The sequence below is a fragment of the Bolinopsis microptera genome, chromosome 6 (assembly GCF_026151205.1).
Source record: "Bolinopsis microptera isolate Bmic1 chromosome 6, MBARI_Bmic_1.0, whole genome shotgun sequence".
In the NCBI taxonomy this organism is placed as follows: domain Eukaryota; kingdom Metazoa; phylum Ctenophora; class Tentaculata; order Lobata; family Bolinopsidae; genus Bolinopsis; species Bolinopsis microptera.
In genome coordinates this window covers 9,111,228-9,130,447 of record NC_087077.1, presented here as the reverse complement: position 1 = coordinate 9,130,447, position 19,220 = coordinate 9,111,228, and the positions used below count along the sequence as shown (strand labels likewise).

Below are 19,220 nucleotides of genomic sequence, written 5' to 3'. Positions count from 1 at the left end.
GGTCATTGGTAACTCAAATCACCGAGGGCCGCATGTTGTGTCGCTAGTCCCAACCCTGTGGAGCCACGCCCATATTTCATATCAGGTGCGTATATGGGAAATTTGTATCTCCGCTTCTGAAGGTCTTAGAGACTCAAAGTTGATAAGGTATGCAAATTCTATTAGTAGTTTCAACCCTAGGGTGCAAAACGTCTAAATTACCCCCAGGCGCAAATATATGACTTTTCTATCTCGGCTTCTGAACGTCGTAGGGGCCTCTCTTTGAGCTCAAACTAACTAAGGAGCTAAGGGGTCGTTCACATAATATTACGTAATCAATATTTTAGCAATTTTTACCCCTCACCCCCTCTGTAATCAAACGTAATCAAGACCTACCCCCCCCCCCCTCAATATTTTTTTCATGAAATTTTCAGAATCATCGTAGAATTTCCTGATGACCTTAAGTTTTGGAGTGGAATTTTGAGTTAGGCCTTTAAATTTGGCGGCCGAATTCTGAAATTTTCCGGGCATTTTTCAGAATTTGGCCGCCAAAAGAACTAAACTTGGGAACTTAACCTGCTCCCCCTTCCGCTGATTACGCAATAATATGTGAACGACCCCTAATATAAATAAAAAATAACAAAAATAAAATATTAATTGATGCAATTTCGAATTGTACAGAAACTGGCTTACCGCATGTAGTCACGTACACTAAGTATAATGGCAAAGAAAAATTACACTTTTTATTGTCAAAGATTACAAATCTGAGTCAGGTGTGTTCATTACCAGGCTTGTCAGCTGCAAATAATTTGCTACATAGACCATTGCATAGGCAACAAAATCAAAATTTATATTATGGCACTAATGCCTATTCTGCTGTAAGGAGAGAAATCATTGAATCGATTTAATGATAGAATTTAAAAGGCAATTTGAGCAGATGCTTGTTCACTGGGCCGTGCTAAGCCTGCCATTCCGCCGAATCTTAGCCTGGGGTCCCCAGGTAAGTGCTTGTAGATCAGCTAAAATCATAGTGATATTTAAATAAAATGGCATTATAAAGTTTGTGAATAGGTAGCTGGTAGAATACTATTCTTACAATAGCAATTAAATACAGGTGGTTCTGCCAACCACCTTCTTTAAAGAAACTTAATAGTCAACCCCGGCCCACGCAGTAGAAATAGAATGGCCTCTAATGAAGATTTTGCAATATCGACCATGACGTCACGCTCTGAATTCTGATGCAGAATGACCCTACAAAGGATGTGTTTATAAACGTTGTAGACACTGAACTTCTTACCCAATTTCACTTAATTTCTAGAGTAGATTTTTTTACTCGCGCCCAAGTGAAAATCAGCTTTTCTGAATTTTTTCCAAAAATTTTGGGCTTTCATGACCTTCACTGTGCCAATATAAACATGTGCATTGCGGTCATTTTAGACTCAAATTTGAGACTCTAAGACCTTCAGAAGCTGAGATACAAATTTCCCATATACGCGCCTGATATGAAATATGGGCGTGGCTCCACAGGGTTGGGACTAGCGACACAATATGCAGCCCTCGGTGATCTGAGTTACCAATGACTTATTTAACCTTATCCAGTAACAAAAAACTCTATACATCGAAGTGCACACTCAACTCCTCCCTGCTACTGGAGTAAATACTATCATCTACATACTAATTTATTTTTGTCTTTCTAAGTTCATGAGTCACATGTACAATTTGATTTGATTTATTTATTTTTTACTTTGTTTTTTTTTGTCTCTGCCAATTTTTTAGTTACACTGTAAATGTTCACATTTCTCATTTGCTCATATCACTCACAGCTAGCCGCTCTGACATGGTGAACCACCTTCCTTGTGTTGCTGGTTAATCATATGAGCAGGATATAAATACCTCATTTCATTTCATTAAATATCAATATTTAGATCTAAACATTTCAGAGGAATTACTTCCATCGAAGTACAAGTATATCCCTAATATGTTAATTATATTAATTATGTCAATAAACGCTCCAGCTCTGTCTCTAACATACATCGCTATCATCATTATCATGTTAATAAATGACCGCTCTAACCATACCGAATCTGTTAAGCTATGGCAGACCTGTACGACTCAGATGAAGAGGAATTGACGATAGAGAATGACGCCGTTCTCACCAAATACAAAACTGCTGGAGAAATCAGCAACTTGGTTTGTTTTGACAATTTTTTAAATTATCACCTGATTTACAAAACTATCATTTTATATTAGGGGCCATATACATAGGACGTCCGCCAAAATCGCAGATTTTCAGACCACCCCCTCCCCCTATCCGAGTGTGTCCGAATTTTCAAAACCACCCTCCCCCGGACGTTCGGATTTCCAGCTACTTTTATGAGTACAAATAAAACCAACTCAAATTCATTGTTAATAAAATTCAAAGAGTTGAAATAAATGAGACTTTTTCGTTAATTCTGCCAAAATTTCCGGACGTCCGGATTTTCAGAAACCACCCCCCCTCCCCCTGTCCGGAGTTGTCCAAAATTCCAAAACCACCCCCTCCCTATTTGCCGGACGTCCTAAGTAGATGGCCCCTTATCACAGAGGAATTTTTTCCCGATCCATGACTCAAAGTGCCGAAGGCACAAAAGAGTCAAGGACAAGGGTTAGCGATCGAGGTTTTTTTTGATAAGGTAGCTTTGCGACCGTGCGACCGTACGTGCCTGCGTGCCTGCGAGTTAGCGTACGTGCCCTCGCGCACTGTTATCGCCCACGTGACTACCTGCGCAAAGTTATTTTGCGCACAAATCTGAATTAAATAATTGTTGGCGCGCGGCGCTGAACTGACCAAGTATATTATTAATTTCACAATGTACATATCCCACTAGGCACTAAATCTAATTGATAGCATACTATTATTATTTTGAGTTACTATTACTATTTTGCACAGATCCGTGTCGGGTGTCAGGTTGCATAAACAATAAGCATATGGTTACATAGAAATATACACGATTTTCAAATTCAATATGGAATTATATTAACTTGGTGGCGCTTGGCCTGTCACTCCGCTATATCTGCATGCTTATAAACAGTTAAAACTGGGATCTCCAGGTTGTATGGAATATGATAAAATACGCCATCACGGATCGGGAAATTGAGCGGCCATCCACAAAAAAAGCGGCCGCATTTCTTGTTAATGGTAGTTAACTTCTGTATGTACCAAGCTGTCAAAGTAAGTTATGATCTTATCATTCAAGACACTGTACTATGGTAATATCTAAAATTACCAATTTTCTTGTTGCAGTCAATTAATCGCATTGTTTTCCCTCAGGTTTTGAAGGCAGTTATAAATGAAGTTATCCCCGGAGCGAATGTTATCGATATTTGCTCTTTTGGTGATAAGATGATTTTAGATGAGACAGCTAAACATTACAAGAAAGATAAGTCACTGAAGAAAGGAATCGCTTTTCCTACTTGCATCTGCGTCAACGAGGTAAAGACTCTAATTTTATTCGTTGGAAAGATAAGAGTTTAATATTACTTAGATTAATTCGGGTTAATAGTTTAGCAGCATTTGCAGTAGTAGTTAGTGTGGCAGTTAAATATTAATCTTGATTAATTGTCCGTGAACCTCTATCTCCATAATCCCCTGGGAATAAGATTGCCACTAAACACGAATCATCCCTTTTACTTTATTAGAGTCGCTTATAATTAATCAATTAAGTAATTACACACTTTCTCAGATTGTGTGCCATTTCTCGCCATTACGAAGTGACCCAGTAGTTACCATCAAGGAAGGAGATCTCGTTAAGATCGAACTTGGAGTTCACATAGATGGGTGAGTGAGGCTGCTGTGTTATCTGTTATATTGCCGATCCCTTTCTCAATTCTACTTGTTATATCACTTTGTTTTTTCAGTAAAAGTTTGATTTAAATTTTGCAAGACGTCAGTCCTAATTTGAAAATCCCTGCTCATCATAAATTACTTTTCTCCAGAGAAAAAAATTCTTATGACATAATCACTCCGATATCGGTCGATTCAAATCTTCTGTTCCATATTTTTGTAATGCGTCATTCACATTTCTTGATATGATCGTTGCCCCCTCATATCGCTGAAACGCTAACCGCTTAAAAGATTTAATTGTCATGTAAATGACAGTCATGTAAATTAATGCTATGTAAATTAATTCAATTAATCTCCCAGTTATGCAGGAGTGGGGGCTCACTCAGTTATAGTCGGATCAACTGCTGAATCCCCAGCCACTGGAGAGATGGCAGATGCTGTTATGGCAGCTCACTATTGTGCTGAAGCCGCACTTAGACTCATAAAGGCTGGAAATACCAACGAGCAGGTACTGTTGAAGAACTTTCTAGACGTGACCAAACGCAGGATTCCGGAAACCCCGCTTTTTGCCACCTATTGCTAGTTTTCCACCGTTTTATGCGGTAAAACGAGTTTCCTCAGTACTATTATTGCTATAAATTTCGCGCGAGTGCGCGGCTTCAAACATTTCGCAAGGAATTGTATTGAACGTGATCGGAGGTGAATTTGAGCGGTTGTTTTTACAAGCATGTGGTCATCGCATGTATGTTAAAATGAAATGTGACTGAAAGCCTGATATGAAAAGAGTCAAAGAAACGTAGTCTCCGAAACATTCGAAAAGCCAGCTTTCTCTGAAACGTATCATAGATGTTCTTACGTCACAAGTTACGACTAATCTCGATTTTCGAAACGCCGTTTCTTACCGATTAGATTAAGTTACGTCTCAACTCTTGGTGACCTAGAAATGCCACCCTTCATGGTATGTTCACTTTCAGATAACAGAGGTGATCCAGAAGATAACCGCCGCGTACAACTGCTCACCATTGGAGGGAATGTTGTCATACGAAATAAAGAGATATCAGACAGAGGGCGCGACTGATAAGCAGATAGTTCTTAACCCAAATGAAGCTCAGAAGAAGGAAATCAAAAGTGTGAGTCGAGTTAATATTTCTGTTAAGATTTTCGCCGATATTACATTAGTTTACCGTGTCGTTTAAGAGTCCTTCTGATGAAAGTCTTACTCTAACCTATGATCAGTAATCATTGAATGTAGGTTAGAAAATGGAGTAATAGATTACCACTTATCTAATAAAAACTGCTGACAACTACCATTTCAGATGGAGTTTGCAGTTCACGAGGTATACGCAATGGACGTATTCGTGACACCAGGAAGTGGCAAGATGAAGGAGTCCAACGTGAGCACCACCGTTCACAAACGATCTGATGAAACCTATCTCCTCAAAATGAAAGCTTCTCGAGCGTTCTTCAGCGACGTTTGCCAGCGTTTCACCCTGATGCCCTTCACACTGAGAGCATTTGAAGACGAGAAGAAGGCTAAGATGGGGCTGAAGGAGTGCGTCACACACGAGCTGGTTCATCCTTATCCTGTTCAGCAGGATACAGATGGAAAGCCTGTCGCTCAATTCAAATACACAGTATTAGTAGTTCCAAACGGTAATATCAGAATCAATGGCGGACTTTTCGACTCTAGTTTGTTTAAATCAGAACATAAAATTGAAGACAAAGATGTGTTGGCACTCTTAGCACAATCTGCTAATCGTAAGGCTGGTGGCAAGAAGAAAAAGAAGAAGGCTAAATCTGCAGCTGAGGAAGCTAAAGTTGAAGCCGCCGCCGAAAATTAGTGTTGACAAATTCTTTTTAATGATGAATTTTTATTGGAATGGTATTTATTTTACTAATCTGTTTCATTTAGAAGTGAAGACAATCTTTACTGTAATAAATTAAAAAAATATTAAAAGTGGATAGCATTACAATGAACATTTAAAATAGAAAATACTCAGTCTACACTTTAAGCAACCACATCTCATTGAGTCGCTAAATACGTCATTGTTAAGACCCGACAGTTAGAATTTAGTCCATTAAGCACTAATTATGGCTGTATGTGACATTTTCTATCGCCTGTAACCGCTCCCACCCTGCCTTTTGTCGAACTCGTCCGATCTACGACCCGACCCTCTGCTGCCGCCTCCTCTGCCCCTGTAGTTGGAACCGCCGCGGTAGCCCCTAGTCTTGGCACGTGGTGGTGATCTTTCCTGCCTGGGCGGCGGTGATCTATCGTGCCTGTAGTTCCTTTCTTGTACTGGGCCTGAGGGATATTATAGTGAAATTATAGCTCTTACAGATCAAATTAATTTTGAAAACAAGATCAGGATCTGTTCGTGTCTCATGTTTTGTTCCTGTGGTCAAAGCTAACAAGCATAATCAAATTTTTTGGGGGAATTTTCTTACACTTACTTCTTGGTTTAAATGACTCGTTCCTGACACTGATCTGAAAGTTTTCTTTTCTTCCTCTGAAAGGAAGAGAGGGGGAGCGGCGACTGTCTGAGCTAGACTTCACGGCGGGTGTCCTCAAAAGTGCGGTGTTTCTTGACCTGTTTCCAGGTCTGTCGTCGTGCCTAGATCCACCAGTTTCAAACTTCTGGGGACCCGAACTGCGTCGGTCCTGGAATAGGATGAATTTCAGAGTTACGTACATTGAACATTTTCATTTCACTCTCAACATTTAGTGTGAACAAGTCATTTATCTCTAAGTATTAAACTAGATCTGATTACTATTGTTTATCAAACTAGTGTACCAATAATGAAACGATTTAATTGTATCTTCTACAGAAACTCACTTCTCTAGGTGACGGTCTTCTATCATCTCTTGTGGACTGTGTGTCTCTGTGATAGTACGTTAGTTAAAAATACCGATTGGTTTGCTATTTTGGCATGCACCCCAGAAACAAGTCGACTGGTCTGAATAAAGACCTAAAATGTCAATATATAATAATAAAGCTAAGCTAAGAACATGCTCGCGCGCGAAAAAGCACAATTTGTATACTAATGCAGCTTCCGCGCGCTCCAAATATTCCAAGGACGGCCATGTCGTGTGGCACGTATTCTATCCGGCCGGGTGCACTTTAACGGAGGGCGGTGTTTTTTTCGCGCGCGAGCATATCTATTATATCGACATTTTATGACAAAGGTTCAGCAATTGCGTCAAATCACTCAATTGAGCCGTTTCCCACACACCAAAAGTTATTCTAAAAATCAATCGCCGATTTAGAGTTCACAATACCTCATAGCTGGAGACCTTTTGAATGGTCGTCCTTGAGTTTCGGACATCTGTCGTCTTTTTAAGTTTGAAGAGTCGAGGGGCTCAGCTCTTCTCTTTCTTATTGGCTGATCACGAGGGGGTGCACGCCTGGGAACTAAGCTTTAAACACTGTACATACCTTGATTTGGGAATACAGTCAAACAGGGCCGAAAGTAAGGGTTTGAAATAAAGAAGACAAGTCTAAAGAGTATATTATGTACAGTATCAAGGGAAATAAAAGGGGGGCAATAAAACCGTCCAGTAAGCCGCTGTCCGCGGTAAATTCTAAAAATAGAGGATAGGCTGTTCTTGAAGAAGCTAACTTAAAAAGGGGTTCCTCGCGACTAAAGAATGTTCTAAAAAACCCACCCAACACTTGAGGACTCTCCGCCCCTTTCAGCTCGGAGAGGTCTCTTCTCTGCGAGAGGTCTCTTCTCCACAGGCTCATCCTCATCAGGTGAACCACCTCGCACAGCACGTCGCTCTGGTCTCGCTGCAGCTGCAGCTGGACTCTTCCTCTTCTCGGGAGGAGGTGTGGGAGGGCGGATCGGAGATCGGGCGCGAGATTCAGATTTGCTAGATTTTTCGGGAGATTTGTCAGTTGATCCGCCACGAACTGCTCTCATTTCACGGCGTGGCCGGTCTTGACGTTTCTAAAATAAGAAGGAGTTAGAACCTTAAAGTCACGCCTTGCATCACGTACACAAAAAAGGCGAACAGATGCGGAGAATTTTTTCAATACATGGCTAGTCCTACTAATGGTGCAAAAGATAATCCGAAAAAGTCACTCTCCGTTCAGATTCCTTTATTAACAAAAACAAATGCTGGATAGTAATTAGCCACTTTGACTGCCCGAATTTCAAAATAACAGATTTTATCTGCTCTCAACTATAAATATCCTGCAACAGGAGTCAACAGGATCATATTTATAAATCATTGTAAGTCTTAAGTGGTCTTAAAACGTCAATCTACACGACAGGCCAACTTTATTGGCCCCTTACCGCAGATAGTTTAACTGCACTGCAAATACCTTAGCTGCAGGTATAATTGCTTTGTGCAGGCAACAAGGTTACCAGGTTACGCATACTCCTATAACACATGCCCTTTATTTACCTTGTCCTCCTTAGACTCTGACTTGTCATCTTCACTGTCGGAGAACATGTCTTCAGGATCATACATGAAGCTCTCGTAATCTGTAGCCCGGATATCCGGATCCTCCACTGATTGGGGAGAAGTCTGTTAGTTTGCACAGTTAACGTTACAGACTAACCGTGGTGTTATGAGCTGTTGTTAAAACGTTTATTGTGTGGGAAGTGTGCATCATTTTCAGGCGCCATACAGGCACAGTTCAAAGAAAACTTAAACCGCATAGCTAGTCATACGTTTTAACACTAGATGGTAACACCACGGTCAAGCTTAGAAAAATATTGTATATACACGATATTTGCCGGATTAAATCTAATGATTGTGCAAATTTGCAAAGAAATGTGAGTAGCCATTCGAAAGATAACGAATGTCGGAAATGCTAAGATTTATGGAGGAGGTCGGTTGATGTTCATGATTCAAATCTCCGAACGTTGACATCCAATATGGACACAATTTCCGGTGCAAAGGTCCATTTCCATCTAATATCCAGTTATGTAGGTTTATACTTGATGGAACAATCTAGATTGATTTTCAAAAGAGATAATAATGAAAAGAAAGTTGCCGGCTTGTTCCTGCCGACTGGGATGTCACGTGACAATACCTTTATACTGCCTCCACTTGATAAGCTTGTCATACAGCACACTGACCCTCCTTTCCTTTGTGTTCAGCTTATTGATGTCACGTGGCTTGATGTCACGAGATGTCAGAAATTCATCAATCTCATCCGATACATTAGCCACATTGAATATGACATCATCGAGCTCCTCAACGCTGTATTTCAGGGTAGCAAAACTGTTGTATTTTAGGGTTGTCCTGATGCTTCTCAGGAGGGTTTTCAGGGCCTTATCTTCAATAAGGTAGATCGCCTTGTGGTCTATCCTGAGCCCCTTTTCCTTGAGCTCCTGTACCTTATCGTTCCGTTTAGCCCGCACCTCGGTCAAAGCATCGGTTGATACACGGCGCTCTTCCACTGCCCGCTCACGGTCCCTACAATGGGGTAAGGTAAGGTGATCAGGGTAATACTAATCCTCTACCGACCTATCTGAGCTAGTCTTAAGCTCAGATATCGGGAATTCATATGGGGTCTCTTCTGTGTCATCTGATCCTGTTTCATTTCTGGTCTGTGTTGTAGAACCCAAGTCAAGATGGTCAAACAAGAATCTGGGTGATCATGGTCGGGTTTAGACTTTTGATCTGGACTAAGCCTTAAAAACTTGTCGAGTCATTATGATAATGATATTCATGTCAGTTTTGAAATCAAAAGTAAGATTATAAAAGATTGCCCTAAAATTGTTTTTGATTCAAGCAGCGAGAAAAACAGCTCTAATTTTCGAGTGACTCACGCCTTGAGAAGTTTTAGTTTCTCCATCCCTTCCATAGCTTTTCTATCCTCTGCTTCTTTAGTATAACTAGCAATCTTTTTCCTGCACCTCTCTATATCTTCACTTTGGTGTCCTATGATTGCCAAATTTAGAATAAAACCTTTGCTAACTGGTCCATACAAGTAAATGAGCTTGAAATATCGTTTGACAATTATACCAGCTCTTAATTAACTGCGGCTTTAAAGCAAAGCAGTTACAAATTTCCCAGAAACTACTAGTCTCATGACTTTCTTAAGACCTAACAATTAATTCAGTGATATCATGTAAATTTAGACTTGTAAAAAGATGTGTCCTAACCTACGATGCTGCGTAGTTTGCGGAGTGTGTACTGCTCCTCGTCAATCTGGCGCTGGTAGCCGTCCAATATCTTGTACTGAGGAGACACACTTTGAATATTATGATACTAAACCTGGCCCCGATCAAATGTTATTTTCTAAGGTTAGCTTTTTCCAAATCGACATTTTGACACTTGATAGTGCCGACCCGTGCTCATTTAGGAATTTGGTGGCTGTGGAAAGAAAATGGGAATCGTTCAAGGCTATTTAATATGACCAATATAATTCAAACTTAACTTTTTGCAGTTTCGATATTCACAAAATGTGATCATACTGCGATCAAATTTATCTATTGAAAACACCAGACATTTAAAGCGTCAAACTGTTGAGACCGAACCTCTGCAAGCTTTTCCTCTTCAGTAAGCGTACATTCAATCACTGTCTCTTCTTCTGCCTTCTCGCTCTTAGTCTCTTCTTGTTCCCCCTTCTCCTCAGTACGATCCCCATCTTGAGACACTTCTTCGTTTTCTTCTTCAGCAGTATCTGTAACACGTAACATTGGTTAATAAATGTAAACAATAAATTATTGTAATGTTGTTTGTACACAAATATTAGATATGTTCATAGCGAATAAACTGCCACCACGTAAACTTTATTTCATCAACAGTAGTAAAGAAAACTAGCATAAAACAGTGCGCTGAAAACTGTTCAGGATTTACACTTGCACTGGATTTTCAATAACACTATGTACATTCCAGGTTTTCTAACAGTCTGTCTCAAAGCTGCCACTCCTTATAGCAATTACTCAATCTGTTAAAAACTACCTTTTTAACACCCCTGTATTCTGTAACACCTTTTTAACACCCCAAGTAAAGCTGAAGCATTAAGTATATGTTTACTCTATGCAAATATTACGATGTATTCTAATAGGTATTATCGAAGCAGTAAGACCGCCCAGCAGCTCTGAGCTCTGAAAAGCAAATATCAAATTTGCTTACCGTTAAGGTTGTGCTCTGAGTCCTGCGAGAACACTATAGCTTACCGTTAAGGTTGTGTTCTGAGTCCTGCGAGAACACTATAGCTTACCGTTAAGGTTGTGTTCTGAGTCTTGCGAGAATACTATAGCTTACCGTTAAAGTTGTGTTCTAAGTCCTGCGAGAACACTATAGCTTACCGTTAAGGTTGTGCTCTGAGTCCTGCGAGAACACTATAGCTTACCGGGCCGTTAAGGTTGTGTTCTGAGTCTTGCGAGAACCTGAGAACACTATATCTTACCGTTAAGGTTGTGTTCTAAGTCATGCGAGAACACTATAGCTTACCGTTAAGGTTGTGTTCTGAGTCTTGCGAGAACCTGAGAACACTATAGCTTACCGTTAAGGTTGTGTTCTGAGTCCTGCGAGAACACTATATCGTCCTCACCATGTAACTCTACCGATTCTTCTAATTCTTCCTCCTCACTGAAAGCATATCGTCCGTTGTGAGCAATCGAGTAAAAGCTAAACAACCAGGCATATTTATCTGACATATTAATTTAATTTAATGTCAGGAATGTTATCAAAATGCCTCTAACGAACCGTTTAAACTCATCGTTCTCCTCAAATGTGACCGCACCCTCCCCCTCTCTCTCCGTCTCATCTTCCTTCTCCTCTTTTATCGCAACCTCCTCTTCCTTCACTTCTTCCTCCTTCTCCTCCTCCTCTTTCTCGTACACCTCCTCGTCCTGTTCTACATAGTACTCATCTTCTACACAATCACCCTCTGCTTCCTGAAAATAGTCCAATTTGTAAGAAAAAGGAGCAAGACAACATATTATATAATATAGAGCTTTCGTTTCACTTTCTGATAATACAGTTCAATTAAACGGCCTTGGGCTTTACAGGAAAGGCTTCCTTAATACTTAAATAGTGCCAAAGAAGTATAATGTGTAAGTTAACTAAAATATAATGCGTAAGTTATAATTTTTTAACTTATAACATATAACTTGTTCTGAAATTTGTACACATAAACTTTGTGGGTAGGAAAATTATTCAGTACTAGTGAGAAGACTTGAGGCATTAAGTCCACTCGAGTTAGTTTAACCCATCTTTCACCAATAGTCGATAGCTGAAAAATACACACTTGTAGTGAATATAAAATATGTCTAAATCTGTAACCCCTACCTGGTACTCCTCTCCAATTGTGAAGTCCTCCTCCAAATCTTCATATCCGTTCTCACATACATTATCGGACATTACTTTTAACACTGATTAGGAGATGGTGATTAGGATGGAATTTAGGGACATTTTGCATGTCATCGGCCTAACAGTCAAATTGTTTGGTAGCCGATCATTTTATGTCTATGTCCCAAAAAGGTTGCTAGGATGAATGAAATATTATCAAATGTCCATGACGTTGACAGATCCGAAACAAAAAATGAAAAGCACGTAATTTTTTTAGATGTAATACCACTAATATAAGCATTCATTTAGAACCACTCCCTCCTTCGCAAGCCACTTTAGTCTTTACACTTAGCTATTGTGTAAAAGTTTTACATCTTACATGTGAACGATAACTTACTGACTTACATCACTAACAACACTAACAACACACACACTAACGCTATAACATCATAACAACACACTAACGCTATAACATCACACACAACACACTAACGCTATATCAATATAAAAAGCACACTCAAACATATAATAATACAAAGAAACTCTCTCAAAATTTGGTTCAAATTTGTTAATTAAGCAAAAGGCTCGAGCTAGTCAAGACATTAAGATAAAACTTGCGTTTGATTAATCATGAAATAACATCATCAATCATTCAAGTGATGTCACTTAGTTCGTTAGTTATATCCAAAAATTAAATAAATCATAAATGAGAATCACTGGAATTGTATTGCATGTTCGAATTTCAAACAACAGATGATTTACTTCCTTTTCCGGGAGTGTACTCACGGACTACTACAGTTTGACCCAACACTGTAAACTTCACCCCACGCTTAGCAGCGCTCAGTGCAGTGGTTGCACCCTTTTCGTTACTAAACTCGATAAATGCAATGTTTTTGTTCATATGGACATCTATGTTCACTATGGCACCACAAAACTTGAACGGTGGCTTGATGTCAACAGCTTTAGCGTTTGATGGTACATTTGCAACAAATATTTTGCACTTTCCCACCAGGCCAGACTTAGGATTTGCATTTGTTTGTTGATTGAAACTCCTAAATTGGCTAGCACCCTTTGACTGCGGCTGGTTTGTCGCAGGTTTATTTCTGTTGTTTGGTTGCATATCCTTTACATTATGGTGTTTCTGTTTTTGCTGCCTACTCTCCACAGGATTTTTAACTGACTTCCAACCTTCTTCACGGTTTTGTTTTTTTGGTCTGTTTCTTCCACTCCGATTTGATTTAGGCTTGCCAGTAGAGTTGGCTGTACGAGCACTCGATGCAATAGATGCAACATCATCATTTTCTTCCTCACTATCATCTTCATCTTCATCTTCGTTTTCTTCTTCCTCCACTTCTTCCACCTCCTCTTCAGCACTTTCTTCTGCTACTTGTGGGGGCTGTAACACTTTGGCTGCACTCTTTACGAAGTAGTCTTGTTGAAGAGCAAGAACCTGTTTCATAACATCAACCGAACTTGATCCCTCCGAGAGCAGAGCAACGAAACCAGTAAAATCTCCCTGGGCGGGAAACAGAGTAACAAAGTCAAACTCCTCCACTTTCTCCAGAATACTAAGTTTGTTTTCGTTGCATTTATTGGTCCATTCTACTAGTAAGTTTGCTCCATTGAAAGGGTTTTGTTTAACAATAGAGACAAACAACTCAATTTCAACTTCATCACCATGAGCAATTCTCTCAGCTAATTCTACTCCAACTTTGTTTATGTTCTTGGAGATAAATGTACTTATGACTTTGTTGAGCTTGGTTTGGTGATCTTCGTTTTCGAATGATTTGGATATGTCATTAATTGCAAACAAACTTCTTGCAGATATTGTCTTCTCTATCCATTGCACTGATTTATGAAATAAATCCATAACTTCATACAAGCTGGCAAATTTAATGACGGTATCAATGTTCTGGAGGGTTAATGCCAAGGGAGCTCCATACATAAATTTGATACACTCAAGTTTCTGGTCAATATCTCCAATATTTTCAATCTTCTCAAACATTAAAACTCCACAATCTTCACGAATAAGTCCCTCAATGATAGAACTTTGCTGAGCAAGGACCATTCCTGAACATATCAATGCTTTATCACCAAAATGAACCTCAGCTCGATGGGGGAATGTCTCATCTTCAAGAAATCTAGAGAAGTCACGATTAAGATTCAGCCGTGCCATCACTTTAAACCACCTGACAACTGTGCTCTGCATTTTATCAGATTATAATCCAGTTATATAAATTTGAAAAAAAAAACTGTGATCAGATTTGAAGCTAAAATTAATAAAGCACATCATGTGATGAGGAAATTTATGAATCAAGTTTACATTATATTGGAAGAATTAAAGGCGTCATTAGAGTGACCAAAAGTTTAAAGACTACACACTACACAGTACACAGTAATATGGGACTACATCTTACAAGTATAAAAAAGGTATAATAGGTTTTAATCACACAAATTGAATGAAAATTTTATAAAACATTTTCTAATACTTAAATACATGTTGATAACTGAACCAAAATTAAACACATCACATTTATTTTAAACAGCAGAAGTCAAGGATTAAAAAAGAATTTGAAAATGTTAATACATCACCAAATTGAAATTCTTTAAGAAATTATTCGTGCTAACTTCAAACTTTTTAAGACAAATAATAAGTAATGTCATGCTATATTGTGTAAGTTAGCTCCGTTAAAACTGTCATTTCTCAACCTTAAATTTAAAATTTTCGATTGAGACAATTTTTCCTAAAATCCTCAATGTGACACCATTCATTGAAAGATGAATCAACATGGCAACAATCTTGACATCAAAAAGCTCTATAAAAGCACACTTTTTATGCCTGATAATTTCAATATCTTTTATTGGTCCGTAAGGAGAAAAGCATCTTTCTATGTCCCTCTTGGAAGCACGAACGGGGACTTTCTTAATGAATAACTTTCTATCAGAACATTTTGAACTAGAAGGCTTGATAAAGGATTTAACAGCTAGTTTGTTTCTATGAATAAAGATATCACAAGATAAAGATTCCTTGGCAGAAAATTTGTCTTCAAAAGAGACAAAACCAAATTGGTTGAAGCAATCGATGTTAATCAGAATAACACTTTTGACAGGTCCAACTTTTGACAGGGCCAGTACAACATCATCATTGGAAGCATATACAGGTACATTCGAAACAGAGACAGTGGAAGAATAATCAGAACGACATTGTAAAATATGTAAGAGTCCTTCATCGAGATTATAAAAATGAGAAGCATTACATATTGATTCACAATAATTGATACCATCCACAGCAGCGACAGGTGGTTCATTTTGAAGAGTCTTAGATACTTTTGTAAAGTAATGCTGTTGCAACTCAATGAGCTTCTCCATCGTTTGCAACGAGTCTGCATTTGCAGAAAGACACGAGATGAGTTTAGAAAATTCATCAGCCTGAGGGAAGTTTTTAAACATGTCTATTGAATCCATATTATTCAAAACAAATGAGACATTAGATGGGTCTTGAGCCATCCAAGCAAGTACAATATCACCACAGCTAGAAAACGATTGTTGCAGTATTGTAGAAAGGATCTCAGAACCAAGTCTTTTACCATCTTTGAGACGGTTTCTCACTTCCATCATAACATCAGATATGTTGTCTGCGAGAAAGTTATCCAAGACACGAAGAAGCAGAGGTTTATGTTTGCAGGACAAATTAGAAGAAATTTCAAATAGGGTGATTAGATATTTCACAGTTATGTTTTTCAGTATCCAATCAAAAGCTAAAGAAAACAAATCTCTAATTTCATAGAGACTGGAAAAGGTCAGAATGGTCCCAATATTTTCCAAGGACAGTGTAATGTCTGCTCCATACAAATACCGGAAGCATTCTAGAATTTCAGGAATAGTGTAGTTTTCCAGATTATTCAAAGTTAGAACTCCTTCATTAGAACATATTATATCCTCGATGATAACACTTTGCTGAGCCAAAATCATACCAGAACAGGTAGCAAATTGTTGTCCACCCAAACATACAGAAACTGTGTGAGGAAAATCTTCCTTGTCGAAAAATCTTGAGAAGTCTCTTTCAAGATCCAGTTTCTCCATCTTTAAGAATGACAGAGCCAAATATACCACCTCTCAGCATATCAGCTTATACTTGCTACCTGAACTAATACAATTTACAAGATTAGGGAGGTTTAATGAAACCGTGTTAATGATTATCACAGTAAGCCGATTATCTAATAACAAACTTCCGAACAAGATGTAATTTCCAATCTGACTGGTCCTTAAAAAAGCACTTGGAAGACCAATTTGTTATGTATGTAGGATACATAACACTTTATTGGAGTCATAGGTGTAACAGACAATGTGTAAAAACAAATAGTTACAGATTTATTAGATAAATTTCTACGTAAGAAATTACAAGGTAAAATCAGATATAAAATAATCTACAACAGATTAACAGGATCATGTTTGTGTTAAAAAAATGTTTCATGCATTCAGCTGTTGGAACAGCTACATAAGAATCAACTGTCATGTAAAATCATAACATATAAATTAGTTTGTCAAAAAGACAAAAAACAGAAAATATGAATAAACCCCAAAAACGAATATCATAAGTCTTCATTAAACCTAAAACAGCTATACAAATTATAAGTTGGATTCCAATTGGAATGAATTAAAAATGAAGACTAGAAAGTTAAATGAAATTTTAGATCGTACAATTTCAATTGAAGAAGTAAAATTCTACAATGTATTCTGATGTCTGATTCCAAAAGCATTCAATCCTGCTGAACTTCAAAAGGTTTCACATACACTTTTGTATCCAACACAGAAAATGTTTGGCCATTAGCAAACATATTCAGAATTTTCCTTACAGTTTTAACATCTTCAAATTCTAAAAAAGCACACTTCCTTTGACTGACTAATGTTACTGTTTTTAGAGGTCCGTAGGTTGCGAACGCCAATTTTAAGTCTTTGACTGCAGCATTTTCAGGTAAATTTCCTACAAATACCTTTTTCTCAGGATTGGCATTTATGTCGGGGTTAAAAGGCTTTATGTACACAGTAGTATCCATAATTTTTATGGCATCTTTATCAACGTTCACAAGATTAAGAATTTTTCTTGAAGCTTTGACACTTCTGAATTCTACAAATGCACATTTTCTGAGAGGTACTAGATCTATTCCAACAACAAAACCATAATCAGAGAATACTTTCTCCATTTCCTCATTTGTTACATTGTCAGGTATGTTTCCTACAAAGATCTTTCTTTCCGTTAGAACTTTTTCATCAGTAGTGCCTTCAGTTGTAGGTTTGGTATCTTTCTTTTCATTCTTATTTTGTTGCTTGGGATTTTTATCAGCAGACTCCTTTGGACTTGCTTTCTTAGCACCTGGTTTAGCTTTGCTTGAGGAAGACTTTTCACCTCTATTATCAGGCTCATTTTTAGAACTTTTTGTGTTTTGCTGCTTGGAATTTTTATCAGCAGACTCCTTTGGACTTGTTTTCTTAGCACCTGGTTTAGCTTTGCTTGAGGAAGACTTTTCACTTCTATTATCAGGCTCATTTTTTGAACTGTTTGTGTTTTGCTGCTTGGAGTTTTGATTTCCAGTCTCTTTTGAACTTTGCTTCTTACCCTTGGATTTTGCTTTGCTAGCTGTAGACTTAGTATCACTTTTGTCGTCAGGCACATCTTTTGAGTTGGAAGCCTTTTCTGGAGACTCATGCTTATGTTTAGTATAGTTGGTGAAGTAATTTTGTTGCAAGGTGAGTGCTGCTTTCATCGTTTCCATGGATTCATTTTGTTGAGTCAGAATATTCAAGAAGACAGTGAATCCAGACTGGTCAGGAAAGAGTTTAAAGAAATCTAGATCATCAGCTGTCTTCAGTAAGATTGGAATATTCTCTGTCTTGCGTACCCATCTGGTAAGTAACACACCACCATTCATTGGTTGGTTTTTCAAAACTTCAATAAAACAGTCTTGGTCAATGTCTTGGTTAGAGTCGAGAAGTTCACTCATCTCATTACCACATTGGTTAGCATTGTTCCCTATAAACTCTGTTATGATCTTTTGAAACCTTTCGAAAAAGGGAGAACACATTTGTTTATGCAACATATAATAAAGCTGAAAATTACGACAGGTCATAGTCTGCTTGATCCATTTTATGGCTTTGACAAACATATCCTCCACCATATAGATGCTTGAAAATTTAAGAACAGTCTCAATGTTGTCCAAGTTAAATTCAATGGCTGCACCATACAAGAGCCTCATGCATTCATATTTATGGCCATCTGAACCAATTTCTACCATCTCATCAAGCATCAGAATACCATGCTCGTCCCTTATCTTTTGTTCTAAAACAGAACTTTGTTGAGCAATAATCATACCAGAACAGACAAGCTTCTTGTCCCCGAGGTAAACCTCTACTCGATGAGGAAACTCATCCTCGTCTAGAAATCTGGTGAAGTCTCTCAGTAATGTTAATTTCGCCATCCTGAGAATATAAGGCTTTAAAAAACATAAATTGATAATAAAAACATTGAAAACTTGAACACTTAATCAAGTCAAGAGTGTAGATGAGGATTTTTGTTGTCAACTTACTCCATCTAAAACCATTTCGTAAAGAGAAAATCAGAAATAGGCTTGGACAGTCAGTTAACCACAAGTATAATGGTTTGTTCACAAAGGGGGTGTAGGTTCTAGAATAACATCACAATTGGATCCCATTGACTCTTCTGTATGCATTTTAAATATACCAGCATGATTCGAAAATTAAGATATGACATGACGTTTTGCATCTTTGGATAGGTTCGTCCAGTAATTAGGAAGAAAAAGGATTAAAAAATCTTGGTGTCAAGTTTAGGAATCCTGTCGTAGCACACCTATCAATTTTCCTTTTCATATTATTATATTTATCATTAGTTTATGGTTAACTTTCTGTGATTGGACTCGGTATTTTCGTCCCGGCCGAGTGGGACGATGCTTGCTCGCCAGTTAATGCTTGCTGCAGTAGATAACACTAATTTCTACAAACTGTAGAATATTAAATATAAAATGTGTCCAGTATGGCGCAAATGCATAATTTGATTATTTTTCGACGCTGTCGTCGGGGTGAGAGTTATCTGAAATAGCTGCATGCCCCTACGATTGCGTCACCACTGGTGAGCAAGCATTT

At 38.3% G+C, this 19,220-nt stretch overlaps 2 protein-coding genes across 2 annotated transcripts in view; one reads left to right on the top strand and one right to left on the bottom strand.

Moving 5' to 3' along the window:
* The first annotated feature begins 780 nt into the window (after positions 1 to 780).
* On the top strand, positions 781 to 5,696 carry LOC134817567 (proliferation-associated protein 2G4-like). Its single transcript, XM_063826760.1, has 7 exons — positions 781 to 791; positions 2,070 to 2,169; positions 3,290 to 3,451; positions 3,702 to 3,796; positions 4,163 to 4,310; positions 4,777 to 4,932; positions 5,119 to 5,696. The coding sequence occupies exons 2-7, from the start codon at positions 2,074 to 2,076 to the stop codon at positions 5,641 to 5,643; spliced, it is 1,182 nt and encodes a 393-aa protein (XP_063682830.1). The 5' UTR covers positions 781 to 791; positions 2,070 to 2,073; the 3' UTR covers positions 5,644 to 5,696.
* A 32-nt stretch (positions 5,697 to 5,728) lies between these two features.
* The window catches only part of LOC134817564 (probable serine/threonine-protein kinase kinX), a 53,011-nt gene continuing 39,519 nt past the window's right edge, over positions 5,729 to 19,220 (bottom strand). The window contains exons 2-14 of the mRNA XM_063826752.1: positions 12,063 to 12,147; positions 11,478 to 11,668; positions 11,275 to 11,360; positions 10,301 to 10,446; positions 9,926 to 10,001; positions 9,590 to 9,701; positions 8,848 to 9,233; positions 8,214 to 8,320; positions 7,470 to 7,753; positions 7,083 to 7,208; positions 6,640 to 6,685; positions 6,257 to 6,464; positions 5,729 to 6,107 (exon numbers count right to left, since the gene is read on the bottom strand). Coding sequence (XP_063682822.1) covers positions 5,914 to 6,107; positions 6,257 to 6,464; positions 6,640 to 6,685; positions 7,083 to 7,208; positions 7,470 to 7,753; positions 8,214 to 8,320; positions 8,848 to 9,233; positions 9,590 to 9,701; positions 9,926 to 10,001; positions 10,301 to 10,446; positions 11,275 to 11,360; positions 11,478 to 11,668; positions 12,063 to 12,134 — 2,034 coding nt within the window. The 5' untranslated portion in view covers positions 12,135 to 12,147 and the 3' untranslated portion in view covers positions 5,729 to 5,913. The remainder of the gene's footprint in view (positions 6,108 to 6,256; positions 6,465 to 6,639; positions 6,686 to 7,082; positions 7,209 to 7,469; positions 7,754 to 8,213; positions 8,321 to 8,847; positions 9,234 to 9,589; positions 9,702 to 9,925; positions 10,002 to 10,300; positions 10,447 to 11,274; positions 11,361 to 11,477; positions 11,669 to 12,062; positions 12,148 to 19,220) is intronic.

Excerpts from the sequence above, each read along its gene's own strand:
- LOC134817567 (XM_063826760.1), top strand. The coding sequence starts at position 2,074 with ATGGCAGACCTGTACGACTCAGATGAAGAGGAATTGACGATAGAGAAT. Across the intron at positions 2,170-3,289 it reads CTGGAGAAATCAGCAACTTG|GTTTTGAAGGCAGTTATAAA; the intron begins GTTTGTTTTGAC and ends GTTTTCCCTCAG. Across the intron at positions 4,933-5,118 it reads AGAAGAAGGAAATCAAAAGT|ATGGAGTTTGCAGTTCACGA; the intron begins GTGAGTCGAGTT and ends CTACCATTTCAG.